The following is a 19,821-nucleotide window of genomic DNA, read 5'->3' as shown; positions in this document are numbered from 1 at the left end:
AGTGAGGAAGTCGCAGTACCCGACAGGACATGTGACGTGATTCACTTGCATCTCTCATTTTAAGTATTTCAAATACACAAATACAAGCTCTTAAAGTATTTTGTTACAAACTGTAGCTCTCTGCAGGTCGGTTCTTTGAAACAGGAGTTTATTGCTTGGGCACATCTCTGCTGCATCCTCGCCTTCATCCCATCACACTTACGCCGTGGGAACTACATCCATAAATAAACAGTGCAAAATATCTGCATGAGTTACGAGGCACAGGACATGAAAATGAAAGTAAACAAAATGACGCTCCGCACCAACATGAAACAAAAGAACATTTTACAGGTTAAATAAATACCTCGTTGGCCGCTTGTTGTAAAAAAACATCCTTGAAAATCTTTAAAAGTCTCTCCTAAGTTTCTTAAGGTCCCTTTACTGTCTGCATTTGCTTCAGACGTGAACTTAACTTGAACGAGACTGGCAGGGCCTCATGAGACGTTCACCTCACGTTCTATACAGTCCCACAATAAAGGTGCACAACAAACAGGGAACATTAGTCCTGGACAAGAAACGTGCAATATAAACAATGAACCAGATCATATGTGCTTGCAACATTTTTAGTAAATTATAATATTTTTACCCCTTAACACATCAGATAATGATTAATTAATATATCAGTTTTTAGTCTTACATTAAATTATTTATTTATTGCATGAAATTTCCTCAATTATGAATTATTTATCAGTGTATCGTGAACGCACAATTTATGTAACAGCACTTACACACACACACGCACACACACACACACACACACACATATACACATTACCTACATTTAGTATTTAGACAGTATATATAGGAAATGGACTGTGCAGCAGCAAGGTTGTAGGGCAAATTTTCCAGAGCCCTCTGTGCAATAGAAAACATTTTTATTGGTGTTTGCTGGCGGCCGGAAAATGACCGGGGAAAACAAAGACGAATGGAGCCATTGACTTCAAATACGACCCCTTGAAAGCACAGCCAGAGCCCTATCCATCGCCATCTATTATATTCATGAGTGTGACCTGTGGGGGGTGGGGGGTGGGGAGGTGATGGGCGCCCACCTGCTCCACTCAGCGTCTAAGACACTGGCTGCCAGGAGATCAAACAGGCCTCCTCGCTCCCCTCTGTTCTCCTCCTCTCTCCCCGGCACAAGTCCCATATAGGAGGCGACTGACCCACTTTTCCTCCCTCCCTGTGCTATTACCTGGAGAAAATAGAGTGATGTGGTGTGTGTGTGTGTGTGTGTAAGAGTGTGTTGGGGTGGGTGGGTTTGCAAGGCTGAACAAAAGCTTCTCATCTTAACATACTGTACAGAGATGAAGGCATAAGTAGGACTCCAAAGAAAGCATGTCATCTCTGATCAGATACGATTGCATGTGAGATTGTTTCTCTAATGGCGTGTCATGGCCCAGTCCATGTTCTGCGTCTGCGCCGCTGCAGCTGATGTCAGCTGAGCCCGCTCACATCCAGTGCGTTAACTGGTGGGATTTCATCGGGACGGCGGTGTTGATTTGAAACCGACTAGACACGAGACAAATTTGCCAAACGAATGGATAATTTGCCAAACACTACAGGACCGAATGGAAGCGGTGGTGCTGCATAAATTCCATTGCACTGGTTTAAATTGTTTACAATCCTCAGGGCTTTATGGAAGGGAGAGCCATCGCTCATTGTTTTCACAGGATTAGATTGATATTGATTGACTCTGACAGCTAGCATCATGATACTTAGCGTCAGTGACCATTTTCTCTTCGGCCCCGCGCTGACTTTCCCTGTGTTGGCTCTTTTTGTCAGTCAGCCGTCTCGCTGCCTTACTTTTCTGCCTGCCTTTACGGCCCTCATAACATATACTGCATTTTTTATGTCCTCTTCACTCTTGGTCTTCTTTCCTGCAGGCCTCACATGGTGACAGAGTACATGGGCATCAGGAATGAGAGCTTCATGAAGATTGCTGCAGTGGGGACGTGGATGGGAGACTTTGTTACTGCTTGGATGGTGAGATTCAAGCTCCTATGCACAGGAAATATAACCATGTTTTCTCATTTAATAGAAAGCCAAACTCTCACATTCTATAATGTTGTCCTCTCCCAAAGAGCAATAGCATCATTTTTTGACCAAATTATGATTTAAATCTACAAATATATGGTAAAAAAAAAATGTGTGAATAAGATTATAAATGTGACCAAAATTTTGTTGTGAAATTTCTGTAGTTGTCCCTGACACTGACCTGTTGTTTAAAAAAGTATTATTGTTGGAAGCTCAGGCCTAGCCAAAAGTTAACATGTTTACTGGCCAGACACTTGCATGCTAACAGTCTAAAAGTGCAAAATGTTAGCGTGTAAACATACAGTTACCATCTGTCATATCTGCTATCTGTGTTTTCAGCGTACAGTGACAATGTCTGCACGCTGAAAAGTATAAGTTACCACCGTGCTAACAGTCCGAAACATTAAGGGATGGGAAGGGATTAGGATTTAGCCATTTTAATGCCAGAGTACACCTTTCCACAGGCAAATGTTCCACCAAAACAAGTTCTCTACTGACACTATTTTGCAGAAGCATTGCAGCAAAAGATGCTTGTGATTGGTTTAGAGGAATACAAACAAGCCAGAGCATTTTTTTACTATGTGGAGCCAAAACCTTTTTCCAGCGTTGAGCTGTGAGGAGAAAGGTCCGGCCTGGCTACGTGAGACTAGCTACTAGCTAGCTGTAGGCATGTGAAAATGCCAATGTTAGGACTTAATTTAATATGATTCATTAATTAGCATTCAGCTCAAAGCACAGCTGTGGCTGAAGTACACTTCAAACCAATTACATGTCATATTGGATTTACCACAATTACCAGTTTCTGCCTTGTACACAGTGTTTAAAGGTAGAATAAGTAGGGTTTGTTAGTCCCATTTCCAGAATGTCACATACCAATTATTTGGGTTAATAAAGCATCCCAAACACTGCAAAAAGTGAGAAACTAAGAAAATACAGGCAGAGGGCAGTCACCACACACAGTGGGTCATAAGTGATGATTGAGAGGGATTATTTTTGTATCAGTCTCTAAATAGTGTTTTTGGAAAATCCTGCATAGTATGCCTTTAGAGTAAATATCCAAATCATAATCCTGATAATTCAGAACTTTTCTAAAACCTCCAGTATATCCAATTTGGTGCTTAACAATATGGAAGCTGCTGAAAAGCAAACAAACATGAATTTCTCACATCAGCAATTTATTGCACAGGATTTAACCCTCGCACGACTTACTTCGCAGTCACACAACTGTCTCGAGTTGTCTGATGTGATGACGTTCGCGTGTCATGAGCACGGAAATCTTTCACATCCTTAACATCCATCAAACATGACATGAACGTGGCATGACGCTGGTGAAAGTAAAGCCAAGTCTGAAAATGCAGAGCCAGGCCTGAGAGGATGAATTGGAGATCCCCCGTTAGGGCCAAAGAACAGCAGCTACACCCTTTTGAATTAGCTAATTAGCAACTGCTCAAGCCAAACTTCAAATTTATTGCCCCACTGGTGGAAAACTTTATTCATGCAGTTTTCTTTTCTTGTCTGTAATAAGCATTAAAGCCTCGCAGGGCTGCAAGTGTAGCTACTTTTATTCATGTCTTCAGATCACAAGTCTTAGTATATTAAAATCATATAGAAGATAAAGGGTGTAGCCGTTGCTCACACTCTCATCTAATTTCTAGGTCAGGTATATCCTCTCGACCGTTATAAGGCACACACTTAAAGCCCTCTGTGCCGATCCAGTTCAATCTGCTACCAAATCCTCAGAGTAATGCGCGGTTTGATCTGGGAAGGGTCAGAGGAAACAATGAATGCGCAGGGAGGGACGGAGTATGCTGGAGGAGAAACCCACCTCTGTTCATTTGTCAACATAAAGCGAGGAGGAGAGCTCCGGCGGGAGTGGACTACCTGTGGTGGGAGGAGTGGGGCTCTGACACCGGCATGCACACAGCTGAGACAACTTGACAAGCTCCCTCACCGGTCACATTAGTATTCTACAGTACATACTGCAGAGGAGGAGAGCGGCTGGAAGGAGACACAGGAGGAGGAGGAGGACGCGGGAGGGAAGGAGTAAGAAACAGAGGTGAAGGGGAAAGGGAAATGTAGAAGTCTGGTCGGAAGGGAGACGGGGGGGGAATCAGCGAGTGAGAAGGTGAACCAGGGAGATGGAGATTTGTGTGTGTGTGTGAGAGAGAGAAAGTAAGGCCAAGGCAAAGTGCTGATTCCAGAAATTACTCACAAGGTTTTTTTTTTTTTACATTCGATTAATTCAACAAGGCACTTTGAAGATGACCTCTGTGTCTCCTCCGCATAGCAGATTTACAGTGTGTCTCCACGCAGTGAATGAACAGGCAGCGGCTGTTTTTGCAATGCTGCAATGCCAGAAACATCTCATACAACGCCTCATTCAAATCCTTCCTCCAACACGAGCTACAGTATCTGCAGTGAGGCTCTTTATTGACGAATTGACCTTGCCTCTGCAGCGGCTCCGCACAAAGAATATAGTGGGGATTTTTTTTTTTTTTTTTTTTACTGAGGCAATATAATGCTGTCTGCTACAACACTGCAGCTATGTAAGAAGAAAGAGTCTAACACTCATAACTTTTAATGACATTAAGGTTGAAAACATTATTACCAGGCATAGAAAAGACAGGTGCAACCACAGCATTAATAATGAAACAAGTCAATATTTATTGAAGGTAACCACAGATAGTATTTAATCACAGTGAAGTGTTATTCAATACCAATTCATTAATATTTCAGAATGAAGCGTCACATTTCTCATGCTTGTGTCATTTAGCATTATTTATTATTTAGCATTAGTTAGCATATGTACAGTGAAAAATGTGTATAACCAAAGAGTGTTTGTGAACCTGAAGGCGGATGAACGCGATCAGAAAACTGCTAATGTTTTGTTTCTTTACTGATTCACATATGCTGACTATCTGGTCAAAAGTGTGTGGACACTAGGGCTGTAAACCTAACTGAAATGTTACCATTATTGTTCCCATTATGGTCAAGTGAAATAGCACAAAGTGGCATTATAATGAAGTCCTGTAGTGTTCTGGACTCCAAATCTGGTTCTCCTGATGTAAGAAAACATATTTGCTTGGTATAGATCCCAGCAAATGTTCAATCTTTAATGATCATGATTCATATTGCAGTCACAACATCAGTCAGAACAATCACAATATGATTTTTTTTTACTTTTTTAACTGTGGACACCCAAACATAACGCCCATACATGACTGGGCATTATTCTGATGCTGAAACAACTTCCCTTCTTCTTGAAAGCCTTTGCACAACATTTTTAGGGTTAAGAAATCAGCATCATCCACCAGCCAAATGCTGGTAAAATATGAATGTGTCTGGTAGGTTTCAGACCCAAAGTAGTGATTTACTATTGAGTGGGTGGTGAATTTTAACATTTATCTGTCAGTGGGTTATAGATGTTCACATTTTAAAAAAAAAAGTGAATTTCCCACCCTGGATCTGGCTGCAGAAATTTACTCCCATTCAGTCCCCAGAGCCTTAGTGAGGTCAGGCACTGATGTTGGGCGATAAGGCCTGGCTCAGAGTCTGAGACTCAGTTCATCCAAAAGGTGCTGAATGGGGTTGAGCTCAGGGCTCTGTGCAGGTCAGTCAAGTTCCTCTACACCAAACTTGTCAAACCATTTCTTTATAGACCTTTGGCATTGTCGTGTTAAAACAGGAAAAGGAAGTCAATCATACTTCGGCCTCAAAGTTCAAAAGCGCATTTATTGTCTAAAATATCATTGCAGGCTGTAGCATTAATACCCCTTAGGAGTATCAAGATAAATGTGCTTTTTGTCTTTCTTGCCAAGAATTAGATTAGAATTTATACACCACTCTCACGTCCTAAAAACAGGAGGGAAACCAATAGCCTGGCTCCGTTAGAAGTTTCTACTCTGAAGCTCACCGAGGAAAACGTTTTATCTTGTTTAATTTTATACAAAAACTGAAGTGTGAAAAGTAACTTTCAGGAAGTTATTGCATCTTGCCAAGAAAAACTCTTGCACAAACACTCTGTAAAACCACAACGTGTCATTTTTACACTTCGTCTTTTCACGGCTTAAACGAAACAATATATAACCTGTTAATTAATGGCTTTACAGGGACTGACTCATATTGGTACTTTTAGACAAAACCATACTAGCTTTTTGCTAGGAATACACAATAGAAGTCATGGCTGATAAATTATCAGCCCATAATGGAGAATTTAAAATATTATTTATTGCTCTGATAATGACATTATAGCTGATAAATAGACTACAATTATATCTGATTTTCCATCTTTGCTGACTACATCGTAGCCTCTCTTACCCTCAGGTAAGCATAAACTACAGTTTATATGAACATCTTTGTTAACAACATAACAACATAACAGTTTTCGGGTCTGTATAATGTCAGAAAAAGCTGAAAAATGTTGATCGGTGTTTCTCAAAGCCTAAGAGGGCGTCCTCAGATGTCTTGTTTTGTCCACAACCCAAAGGTATCCAGCTTACTGTCATATACTCTCAAACAGAATTCAAATAATTGATTCATAATTGATTAATCACTGAATCCCCTCTAATCTTATCAGCAATGAGAGGGAGGTAATTATCAGTACTGGAAAAAACCCTGTGTCTTGCATCCTCACTTTTTGCCCCAGTTTTCATTTTTTACGCTGAACTAATCTTCACCTCGTCTACATCCAGGCTTCATAAATAATCCATTGATTTTACGTGCCCTTTCCTTTGTGCAGGTGACAGATATGATGCTTCAGGATCAACACTATCCAGACTGGGGCAAAGCAGCCAGAAGGTTCTGGAAACAAGGCAACAACAGGATCGTTCTCTTCTGGTATATTTTCTTCTTCCGCTGAGATGAACTGTGAACTGTGAAACTATGTGCATGTTAAGATTTCATATCAGTTTTTCTGTCTACAAGCTCGGTAATGCATTATAAATTCCTACAAGGATCTGTAGATCTGCGTGTGTGCGTGCAACTGTGGTCTCTCCAGCCCGTTGCAGGGTTACACGCAGTCAATAGCCGTGTTAATCTTCCCTCACTCAGTGTCAGCACCTTTAATTAGAAGAACAGGGTGAAAATCAATGGACACAGCAAGGTCGCGGGGCAAAGCACGGCCCCGCCTTTTACTTCTCGTACCACAAGCTGTGACCCTTAAATAACTGCTAAACAAATGCTGCACACCATGTCTGATATGCCCATTACTACACGGCCAAGTAGAATGGTTCCCCGTTTAGATGTCTTACACCAGCAGCGCGCGGTCCCAGCGGTGCTCATTCACCAGAGTGGCTCAGTGCTGTCAGTCAAAGACGACATGCAAACGCCTCTCTGGTGGTTCATTTAAGGGTCACACTGAGAAGCGGAGGACATGTGACGACGAGGAGTCGGTTGAAACGGTTTGACATCTGTTTGATATGTACAAAGAGAGCCCGGGACGCTTCAAGGATGATTTGGCCGCAAACATTTCTCTTTTGCGGAATTGATCTACCTGCGATTAGAATGCAAGCGGACGAATTGTTCTGTGACTTTTTCCGCAACCCTTCATTTTATTGATGCATGTGCTGACTCGCTCTGTCACAATCAATGCTGGATTTGACAAACCATTGTTTGAAATTCAGATCTTGAAATATGATTGATAAATGCATTGCTGGATGCGTCTTGTCGATGCGCGCTTGAAGGGTTGTGGCAAACTGTAAAGGCCGGCGGCAAAAGTCGGCCACGCTGAGGCAAAGAATCCCACCGTTGAATAATAAAACCACTCAAAATGCATCTCCCTAACGGCTGAAATGGGATATGAGCTGGCATTCACTATCTGCAATGCAGCCAGCCGATGTGTGGAGTGAGAATGCACACAACGGCACTGTAATCACTGGGTGACATTGAGACAAAATAGACAGAGGAGAATATAGTAGCCTTTGTCATTGTGCCTCTCTTCAGACAGCTCAGAAATGTTTCAGTAAACAGTGAGTGCAGAATTACAGCAATGTCACATAAACACAATTCACAGAGTGTGAAAGAACGCAGGAAAAACACTGGGGCAGGTAAATGAAATATTTTGGCTCATGTTAAATATGTAAATTCATGGAAATATGTATGCAGTAGGGTTCTGAATTGCATTGTCTCTGCACCCACAAAAAGACAGTTTTTCTCGATGCACATTCGTCTTCCTGGAAGCTTTATCTGCTGCCATTTTTCAAATCCAGGTAAACTTGTTGTTCAATACATTATTGGGAAACTGAATGGCGTCTGATTTATCTTTTCTCGCACTTGACGTGGTGAAGAAGTGAAGCCGTTTGTCTTTCAAGATATACATTTCCTTTCTGTTTTCTTCCTCTACCTACCGCTTTCATTTTCCCTCCTTGTCTTTCCGTCTCTTCCCCTTTGCTCTATTGTTTTCCATGTTGTTCTCCTTTGCCCTTCCTTCCTTTTTCTTCACTCCTTCCCCACATCTCCTCTTCTTCCTTTTCCTTCCTTCCTCTCCTCTAAGTTCATCTCATTTCTATTTCCCTCTACTCTCTTCCCATCTCTGTCCTCTCCTCATTTTTTCTCTCCTTGCTTTTCCTTCATCTCCCACCCTTTCCTCTCCTTCATTTTCTTTCCTTCTTTTCTCTCTTCTCGTCTCCCTTAATTTTCTTCCTTCTTATGTCCTTTCCACCTTTTTTCCTTCCTTCCTTCCCTTCCTTTCCACTTTTCTCCTTCCTTTTCTCCCTCTTCTCTCCTTCTTTTTTGCCCTATCCTTCCTTTTCCATTCTTCCTGCCTTCCTTTCTTCTTTCCTTCCTGCCTCTCCTCTACCATCTACTCTCTTCACCTCTTTCCTTATTCCTCCTTTTCTTCCCTCGCCTTTCATTTCCTTCCTCCTCCCTCCTTACATCCTCTCATTTTCTCTTTTCATTCCCCCTTCCTTCCACCACACTTCTCTCCTTCCTTTTCTTCCTCTCCTTCTTCTCCTATTCTCGTTGATTTTCCTTCTCCTCCACTCCCTTCCCATCCTTTTATTTCCATATTTCCTCATTTTTTTCCCTTCCCTTTTCCTTCCCTCCTTCCTTCCCCACTTCTCCTCTTCTTCCTTTCCTTCTCTCCTCTCCCCTACTTCCTCTTGTCTCCGCTCTCCTCCTCCTCCTCCCTGCAGGACAGTGCTCATCTCCCTGACGTCAGTGGTGGTTCTGGTCATCAGCACCGACTGGATCAGCTGGGACAACCTGAACCGCGGCTTCCTGCCCAGCGACGAGGTCTCCAGAGCCTTCCTGGCCTCCTTCATTTTGGTCTTCGACCTCCTCATTGTCATGCAGGTAGGCCGCTCCCCTGTGGCCAATTAAAAAAAGGGAGCTGGGACATGTCTTGGCGTACTCCGCTACCCATCTTGCCAACTCCCCGCTCTCCCCCTCCTCCCTCCCTATTCATCAATGGGACACTGCGGCACAGAGCAGCGAGACGGGCGTTTGATCACTCTCAGTTGGCATGGACACAAACACATGCACACACCCACAAATATATAGATATACAAACTGTTGTTTACTCCTTTACATCTCCTCCATCCCTCTGTCCCAGACCTCTGCCATGAACTCACCCTTTCCTCCCCACACTCCCCCCTGCGAGCCTAGTTTATTTTCTTTAATGATGACTCACAAGATTGGAGTTTTTTTTCCCACCCAATGTCCTCCTCCCTCCTGCAGGAGAGTGTACATCAATAAAGCCTGTATCAGTAGCTCATGAATATGCAAATGTGTTTGTCTGGGCTGAAAAAACACATAAGTGTGTGTTGAGGAGAAAGAGAGTGGGAGGAGGTGTCCTTTTTTTTTTTTCTTACGTCGCTAGCCAGGAGCCAGACCCGCAGGCCAATCATGTATGTGGTTTGACTGCGAGCCTAATTCAACACGGCTCCTCCAAATGCTTAATGAACATATTTCACCAGGCCTTGTTGGTGGATATTAGAGGACATGCTGCAAGACTAATATTTGGTATCTCCTAAATATACGTTTCTACTGTGTTGATTATACTAATCACAGAGAGCTCAATTGCATGGGAGGGCATCTTCCCGTGTTACAGATGCACCACTCCACAGAAACCTGGCAGGGACAACGTTATAATTCCCGCGGTAATCTGTATTAGAACAACTGTACCACTAAAAGTGATTTCTAGACTTATTTATTAGAACAATTCATTATTTTAAGGAGGGCTTCTGGCTGCTCTGGCCAGTAATTACTTCACTCTGTGGTGTTTTTCTCATTCATTTACCCAATTATTGTGATTATGCAGATATATAGAAACAGCTCAGCCTACAGTATGCGGGCATTTTCTCACAAACATGCTGTGTCTGGTTGCACAAAACACTAAGTTTTCTCCTTAAGTATGACACTTAAGGCTTGATTTCTCCTGAGCTCAGGGAGTCACTTACAGGTGTTGCACAGAATCCTATAAAGAATAACTTTAAGGCTTTGACTCGGGGTTTCCGCCCGTCCTGGGAGGCCTGATTGGTTGACCAATTTTCCAGTCATGCAAAACACTTGGAAAATGAGAGAAAAAGTAAAATGTTTTGGAAACTTTCTTAACATTTTTCCTATTTTCATTTAGCTGAGCATGAACAACATGGTTCAGTTCCTGAAGATGACATGTTTGCTGGCTTGTATTTTGATTTAATGTTTGTGATTCAACTGGCTAGGAGCAATTGTTTCAAATGTGTGTTGCATTGTTGAGAGAGTTGGTTAATAATAAATAGGAAGCCCAACTGTAATTGAGTCAAATACTCACTAATATTACTAATGGAGGGGCTAAAGAGTGGTGCAATTAACTGATAAGAGTCAATGGCAGTTAATAATCCTAGAAAACTTGTCTCACACTTTGAATTGTACACTTCAGCAAAGTTCAATCTCGATTTTGTTTGTTTGTAACCTACTGTTTTGGGTAATTAGTGTTCAGGCAGAAATGGTTAATAGAATTCATAGATTCAGGAAGGTTTTTTTTTTGTAGTGAGTGTTCAAATTTTGTAATAGAAATAACTAAGAATATAAATAATATCGCCCCTGATATTTATCTGGCATCCCTACTGAAAATGTCCTGGAAAAGTCCTCGAGAGAAGAGCGGGACTCCTGTCACTGCATTGAAAGTGATTTTACAGCGATATAAATCTACAGTTTCCAGGAAGACCTGTTACTGGCTCCATCCAAGAGGTCCTAAAAAATTATGACAACTTGTCTGTTCTGACAAAAAAAAGAGATCACTAGTTACGGGAAGGAATCCAACAAAATTGGCAAGAGTGACTTAAACATTTAACTCACACCTTTACGTAAAGTAACCTTTAAGGTTAGATTCCTGTTAGCCTATTTTGCTGACAGTGAAAGAAATTTGATGACGTCCTCTTCTAATGAGTTAATTTAAAACTAACTATCCCTTTACGGAGAAGACTTTATGGGAGTCTTGTGCAACCAATTTTATTTTAAGGAAATCTTACCTTGGACTTGCCAGTGTAAGGTGTTTTGTGCAACCAGTCCCTGCCGTCTTGCTGAGGCCAGCTTATTTAGCTGCCTGAAGAAACCACAGACCTGATGCGACATGAAGGACACGCTCCCTGTTTTGACATCTCCGTTTAACTCCTCGCACCGCGACTCCCTCTCCCTTTACCATGGCGGTATATCATACCCCAACTCGCATGGATTTGTTTACGACGGGCCCTTCTCATTTTCCGCACGGTGTACAGCAAGCACGTTTACTGCAGTTATTTATGAGACGAGTTAGCCTGCGCCGTTACATGGCCAAAGCACAGGCGGCGGCCGTCGCTACGTTCTACCAGTCAATAAAAATTCCTTCGCCACCAGCACCCTCCCAACAGCTTCATTCACCTTCAGCGCAAGGTGCCATAGTTAATCTCTCACCTCCATGAGAAAAGATGGGTGTTGTTGTTCTCAAACTAATTAATGCCCCAATTAATGACCTGTCTGGATTTGCCTTCAAGCTGGGTTTTACTTTTGTTCATAGTTTCGTGTATAATTGTGCTGTTTCTCTGCATTTTCCCAGCTGAATGTCGGATATCTATGCCCTCTGTGTGTATGCCCATACTGTATACATTTACATATGTATGTATGGATGATATGCTGATACTCCCTCACTGTTTACTCCTCTTATGTCGTGGAGTCTCATTATTTCGTGGCTGCATGGCTTAAATGCCATGCCTGTTAGTGCTATAGCAACAGATACAGCAGCGATGGAAGAGGAGTGGAGGACTTAATTAATATCCAGGGGGCCATCACCAAGCTGTTATGCTGTTCATAGATATTGGCATGGGAGACTCTGGATCGCATGAGGATACAGCGAATGCAGACGTGTGGTAATGTGGTGCAGCGAGAGGCTCTGTGCAAATCACAGCAACCGAGGGGGGAATGTAGCTAATCTAAAAATGAAAATGCTGAAATTATGTATGGCTTTGTTTTTTTTATTCTCCTTTTTTTTAATATATAATAGAGCTGAGAAAAGCTAATTTCCGAGATGATTAAGTCAAAAGAAGCATTTTTAAAACATTTTAATTTTCTTCTGCGGTCTTGGTGTGTGATTTTCATTAGTTTCATCTGTGTTTCCCTTTTTAATTACAGGCTTTTATATTGCAAAGTAACTAATTACAGGTGGATGAGCATGAGGACATTTTTGAGCACACAACAAATTGCACTTCTCAGGGTAGTGAGGAGAAATGTAAACTGTTTATTATTGACTGTAAAATAAAGCAATTATGGAATTTATGTTCAATAATAGACATTTACCTTTTTTTTTTTAATTAGCCATCTTCAGCATTAAATGTTAAAATGTTACATGTCAGTTACAAGTAAAGCTGCGATGATAAGCCAATTAATCAATTGAAATAAAAATTAATTGGCAACTATTTTGATAAGAGATTAAATGTCATTAATCAAGCAAATTGTCTAGGCCTGCAACTAATTATTATTTTCATTATTGATTAATCTGTGATCTGTCATAGTCCATAAAATGTCAGAAAATGGTGAAAAATGTTGGTCACTGATATTCAGTTTTCTGTCACAGAGGATGAAAGAAATCAGAAAATATTCACATTCGAGAAGCAGAAATAAGGGTATTGTGACATTTTTTTCTTTAAAAAATGACCCAAACAGATTAATTTGTTATCATGAAATAATATGAAGGGTTAACTTTATGGGTTAAGATTATTCTAACTGTAAATAAACCATTTAAAATGTTATTAAAATACCTGAAAAATATATTGTCACATTTCTAGTAGAAAGAATATAGATTGTGTAGATTCTACTGTAGGAAAAAAATAGTTCATACGTGAAACTGCTCACATTGAGACCTGAGTCATGATTTCTGGGAAGAGACGTCGCTGTTGAATTTTTCAAATGTATTTTTTATGGTGCTTTGAGCACCACAAGCCGAGTGCCATCTGGTTCTATTATATTCATATATTTGAGAAAAGACGGACATCTCCACGGCCAATATCTTTAAAACTCTGCAATTCACACGAAAATAATGTAGATGGATGAATGGCACTACAGGCCGCTGGAAAAATAAGTATTTTGGATTTTTGCCTGAACTACCCCTTTACCCTTGACTTCATCAAGAGTAATGACTGCTTTTTGCTGAAAGCCACTAACCACCAAATATAACCACAAACCAGCAAAAAGAGCTAAGTGACACCACAGGGCATGGGCAGCTTCTAAATGTCAGTTTGGGGGCCTGTTGATGTGTTTTGACGTGTTTAAATCCCTGTGCACGTTAGTACACTCCTCAAGCCTGTAAACACACAGCGCAGGCTGCAGTCTGCAGCAGCAGGCACCATGTTTGACCTGCAGTCAGTGTATGAAGAGGCTCCACAGAGACTTAATATCAGCTAATATGAGAAAGTTCAGTGAAGTGTTCAACATCCAGTAAAGCACGATACACGGTTGACATTTGTCATGCTGATGCTTTTATTTAAATGTGTTCCGCTCAGGCTACATCATCACCCTCACAAACTAAATTTATGTGACTGTGTGTGTGTGTGTGTGTGTGTGTGTGTGTGTGTGTGTGTGTGTGTGCGTGTGTGTGTGTGTGTGTGTGTTTCAGGACTGGGAGTTCCCTCACTTCATGGGTGACCTGGATATGAATCTACCAGGAATGTCAACAACGCACGTGAAGGTCAAGCTTCCTGTCTGCAAGCGTATCTTTAAAGAGGAGTACCACATTCATATCACAGGTACCAGCAGACGAGGCGCAGCTGCCGCAAACACAGAACAGGATCATCTCAGTGGGCCTCATGCATGAATCGTTCGTATTCCCACCCTAATTTAAGAGTGCCCTAGACTGAACGGAAGCCAATATGCACGAAAGCCAGCTAGCGTTTTGTGCTGTGAAATATTAATAATAATGAAGAAAAAGCTATTTACTTAATGAAAAGCAAGGGAAAAAAATGTTATGCAACTATTTATTCATTTACACCTTAGATCAGAGACAAAATAATCTAGTCCACCTCATCTGCAGCACCAGATTATATTATATTTTGGACATCATGTTTGGGGCCAGAAATGGCCCTCAGACCAGCAGTTTGAGACCCTCGGTTTATTGGTATTAAGGCTGTATTACTCCCAAACAGACACAGGCAGCTGCAGACACCACGGACGTGTTGTGCGCTCCCCAAAGTTTCCAGTTAACACCACAATACGTTCAGTTTACATATCGCTGCTCAGCAGACTCAGATAAATCCACTTATACATATCCATTTCATTTCACTGAAATGTAAAAAATCCTCTCCTTTTCCTTTCTTTTCTTTTTTCTTTGACTTTTAACATTTCCTGTCAAATTTCAGTGGCTTGTTGGTTTGTTGTTTGCACATTATATTTTTCCCCCTCCATCAAATCTTAATTTCCACAGTAACATATTGGAGATTCTCTCATATGAAGAAGGCCTACATTAAACGCATATACTTCAAGATTGGAGATGGAGCGCCCTCATAAAAATAATCTGTCATATTTCACATCCCTTTTTGATAATAGATTGATTCAATTATATTTGACCTATCAAAGTCTTCATGACCAACTGTCCAATCATCAATTAATCATTATCAATCCTACTCTGCTGCCCTTATATGGATTTATTGAGGTGTTTCCATATGCTGATTCCACATTTTCTGGCATGTGCGTCCAATCAAAATCAAATGTGACTCATCAACAGCACACCTTTCATGAGTCCCACATAAGATTTCCTTCTTTTGCTGTTATTGCTTTATGCAAGAAGAAAAAAATATAAGAACTTTGATGCATGAAGCCCATTGCTTCATGAGAAGTACCTCTAGCTTTTCTACGAAGTTGTTAACAGACTAAACTAACTCCCATACTCATAAACTGATTAAATGGCAAAAACAACTCAAAGTGTCCATGAGGGAGACATAACTTTGGCCTATTTCTGCATTGCGTTGTGATTATTAAACACGCTCCCCCCGCTCTAGTTTTCCATTTTCCTCCATGTGGGGAACACTTTGATGGTTAAACCACAGTGACCATTTATAATACATGTGTAGCTGATGCGGCACACAGGTGGTGGCTCCACCGCTGCAACTGTGTTTCCTGTTCCTCTCGGTCCTCCCTGTCGTGCGAGACGCGTCTCTCATCATCTTTTCACATCTCTGTCTCTTAATGTTCTCGCTGAGTGACTATATATTTCCCATTTGAAATCGTCCTCCCGGTTTCTGCATTTTGTTCCGCCGCGTGCACACGGCGACTCACAACCATAAAGAGAAGGCAAAACCAGTGTTCCTGTGCTAAATGTTAAGCTGTTCAAACGCTCAGTGATTCGCGAAAGGTTGTTAACCCTAATGCATTGCATATCCATTAAGCATTATGGAAATGGCGCCGGCACGACGTGATTGGTTTAACTAAAAGCTTATTAACAGCGTATCTCGGGGAGAGGGACAGGAAGAGGGTGTCACGTATACCCAGAGAGACATCTGCCTGCTATCAGTCAACCTGGGGAGACGGCTGTCTCGTGGGAATGTAGTGATCTCGTTACGAGATACTAGAGGAAGTCGCACCTGCAAATGGATCTATCTGTCTCAATGTATGAGCTATATGCAAAGGGAGAGCGATCCCTGATAAATGAATGTGACAGCGAATCAGTGTGACTCTGCCCTCTAAATGTTGTTTGGAGTAGGCTCACGCTGTACATCAATCAAATTATCTGTTTAACACGTGCATGTTTAATCTTGCCTTGTCTGTCAAAGATACCAGAGTTTGTAATTAAGCAATATTACATGAGAGGGTGTGCTTTATCGTCATTATTAGCATGAATATTGTGATTGTAGAACAATTATAAAACATCATCACTTCTTGACGGAGTAAAAATGTTGATTTGACCACTTTCTAAATGTCTAGCTGACCAATCAGATTGTTTGGTTGGAACAACTTGTCATATATTTGTAATCTAATACAAGTCATGTGTCTCATTACAGGTAAGTGGTTCAACTATGGCATCATCTTCCTCGTGCTGATTTTGGACCTCAACATGTGGAAGAACCAGATCTTCTACAAGCCCTACGAGTACGGTCAGTACGTCGGGCCCGGTGAGAAGATCTACACGGTGGAGGAGCCCGAAACGCTCGTGAACTTCAACCACAGCACGCTCACCTACGAGTGGCGCTCCTCCAACATCGACCCCAACACCAACTTAACCTACGTGGAGCGGGACATGTTCCTCCACAGCCGCTACATCGGAGCCAGTCTGGACGTCAAGTGCCTGGCCTTCATCCCGAGCCTGGCGGCGTTCGTCCTCTTCGGGTTCTTCATATGGCTGTTCGGGCGATTTCAGGACAGCGAGACCTTCACGGAAAACCAAGACAAGACGTACGAGAGGATAAAGAGGAAGTCACCGTCGGAGTACAGCAAGGAGATGGGCGTGACGCCGGAGGAAGCGCACGTGACCATGAGTGACAGTCTGAGACGATCGGGAACGCCCATGCTGCTCTCAGTAGACGGGCCTCACTTTGGAGCAACTCCCTCGACGAACTCCACTATCTCCATGGAGACCCAAGAGACGCATCCGAGCATTGTGATTGACAACGTAGAGCAGGATGAACCAGCCGTCTCTTTTGATGTCCACAAGCTCTCGCCGTGACCTCATGAACCTCAGAAACGGACACGCTGAGAACTCAAGATGCAGTTAGTCAAGATCGTAAAGTGTTGCTTTTCCTTGGATACAACCAAGCCGCAACAGACGTTGATCTCAAGCGTTCACGAATTTCAGGAAAAGGACGAAGTGATGTCACACGACCATCAAGCCAGTCCTGATGACTGTTGCATTTGTTTGAATATATTTTTGTAAAACTTTCTAAAAGCCTCTAAACGGCACCGATTTCTGATAACATCTTTTAAAACAGAATGCAAACTTTTAATTGACATGGTGCTCGCGCAGATTTTGCATTTTCATAGTTCAATTTTGTCATGTTAAACTATTTTGGTGCCTATATCAGAGGAGTATTTCTACAGTCGTGACACTGCAGTCAGACACCAATATTACAGCTTCACTAGTGCCTTGATATTTCATATATTCCGATACTTACAGAAACATATTCTGACAGTTTATACAACTATAGGCAACAAAATGAAGATGTCCTAGTTATGATCTGCTATATTACTGTACTGTCTTATATACGCTTTCATATCATACGGACAATTGTTACCTCATTTGATCCTCAGACTTTAATTTATTCTCATGTGACATCTCTGTTGCTCGGTTTTAAATGTTTTCATTCTCGTTGAAAATGACATAATTATGAGCATCAATGACCTATTCATGTCCCCTCACTTGATATTAGTTGCAGAGATAATAAATGCAATGTCTAGAGATCAAAAAGAAAACCAACAAGCCACCTCATGATTGCTTATGGGAGCTGCTGCACCTGGGCTGAATACCAACGCAGTCAGAAAGGTGGTTTTTTGCCCTTGGCATAAACATGCCATTGAAGTGCAGGGGAGGCTTCTGCTCCAAAGCTCAGGGCTTCTTTATGTCTCGATAAACCTTAAACGTTTTAGAAGCAGTTTTGCGGTCATGGTAAATGCATGAAAAATTAATAATTTATTTTGAACATTATCCCACTGTAAAAAAAAAAAAAATCTCTGATTTCAAACATCTGAAACCTGCAGCATTTATCTTTACACTGGTTTTTCAAAGTGTCCACTGCCTTTATTCATATTTCCCTGAGCTTCACAGCCTCTTTTAAAATACAAATATTTGGGGTTTTTGCTCCCAAAAAGTACGCCCTTGAGTTATTTTCTGTAAAGTGCAAATACCAACTCAATTATTACCAGACTACTAACTGTATTGTTTCATTCAAGTTTCACTTTGTGGAGAAATTTCACCAAAGATTCCAAATAATTCAGTATTTTGCTGCAAAAGATAATATGCTAATTTAAAAAAGTTATATTCATGATAGACAAAGTAGAATGATATTATGTGCTTTTGCATCACTCTGCATTATAATGGAGTGTAATGTACTATAATATCCTGGAGAATTATTTCCCAAAAAGAGGGAAATGTCAAAACATCCTTTGCTCCCTAACATCCTAATCTAGACAGGATTTTGTTTGAACATTATTTCCATTCAGAGTAATGTAGCCCGGGGTGTGCCACTGGAATAGTTACAGACTTTGGCAGTGTTTGATTATAATCAAATTTAAAAAGATATTTTAAATGTTTTAATTAAATTTGCTGGCATGTAGAGTAGCAGTCAAAAGTGTTGACATATTTCTTATTTAGTGTTTTTTCTTTATATTTATAAGAAATGATCCAGATTTTAGCAGCAGTGTGCAAAGCTGTCATCGAAGCAAAAGGTGGCTACTTTGAAGAATTTTAAATATAAAAAAGTTTTGCACACTTGCTTTTTGCTTTTTAAGAATATAAAATATAAAGCTTATTTTGCCTTTCACATGTTTTGCTACATATTTCCATATAATTCCATATTTCATGGTTTTGATGTCTACAGTATTAATCTACAATGTAGAGAAACAGTAAAAATAAAGAAAAAAACGAATGAAAAGATGTGTCCAAACTTTTGACTGGTATTTGATGTATTAATATACTAGAGTATCATAATTAAAAAATAATTAAACAAAATGTAATAATCAAATGTCACTATTTTGTCTTTATATGCCAAATTAATTAAATTAAAAATACTTAAATTTAAAGATGTCTTTTTATAGATCATATTAACTGCAGGATGTGTAAACACATTTGAAAGTTACATCCAAAGTGACAGCAGACAAAGCTCTGACTGGCCAGCTGGTGTGTATTGGTGGGAGGCGAGCCAATCAGAGCTCCTGCTGCTGCTCTGCGGGTTGATTTCATTTCATTTTTAGGTGACATGCTGCTTGCATGTCTTTTAAATTAAAGAGAAATATCTCTTTATATTCAAGCAAACAGGGAAAGCAAATTCTGTTTAACATTTAAAGGCAGAATAAGAAAACATTAATTGGACATTTTAATTATGTATATTTTATTATATGATTATATAAAACAATATTAAACATTAAAACTTAATAATTATTCCAGTGGCAGACTGCATACAGCAATTTGCTGCGTGTGTGTGTACGTGCGTGAGTGTGTGCGGCTGTGTGTATGTGTGTAAGTGTGTGATCCTGTGTGTGTGTGTGCACTGTGGTAGCAGAGGTGTCCTTTTGTGTGTGTAAAGGATGTTTTATACTTAATACTGCATGGTGTGTGTGTGTTGGGGCTTGTTTTACTATATTCGTGGGATCCAA

At 40.9% G+C, this 19,821-nt stretch overlaps 1 protein-coding gene across 3 annotated transcripts in view; it reads left to right on the top strand.

The window, feature by feature from the left end:
• Window positions 1–18,746, top strand: part of tmem117 (transmembrane protein 117) — a 63,930-nt gene extending 45,184 nt beyond the window's left edge. For all 3 annotated transcript variants that reach the window (XM_084734886.1, XM_084734888.1, XM_084734887.1), the window contains exons 4-8: window positions 1,923–2,022; window positions 6,812–6,909; window positions 9,207–9,366; window positions 14,141–14,270; window positions 16,518–18,746. In XM_084734886.1, the coding sequence (XP_084591012.1) occupies window positions 1,923–2,022; window positions 6,812–6,909; window positions 9,207–9,366; window positions 14,141–14,270; window positions 16,518–17,179 (1,150 nt within the window). In that variant the 3' untranslated portion in view covers window positions 17,180–18,746. The remainder of the gene's footprint in view (window positions 1–1,922; window positions 2,023–6,811; window positions 6,910–9,206; window positions 9,367–14,140; window positions 14,271–16,517) is intronic.
• The last annotated feature ends 1,075 nt before the right edge of the window (window positions 18,747–19,821 follow it).

Source organism: Lutjanus erythropterus, chromosome 13 (genome assembly GCF_056507025.1).
Source record: "Lutjanus erythropterus isolate fLutEry1 chromosome 13, fLutEry1.hap2, whole genome shotgun sequence".
NCBI classification, from domain to species: domain Eukaryota; kingdom Metazoa; phylum Chordata; class Actinopteri; order Lutjaniformes; family Lutjanidae; genus Lutjanus; species Lutjanus erythropterus.
This window is presented reverse-complemented; position numbering and strand designations above follow the sequence as displayed.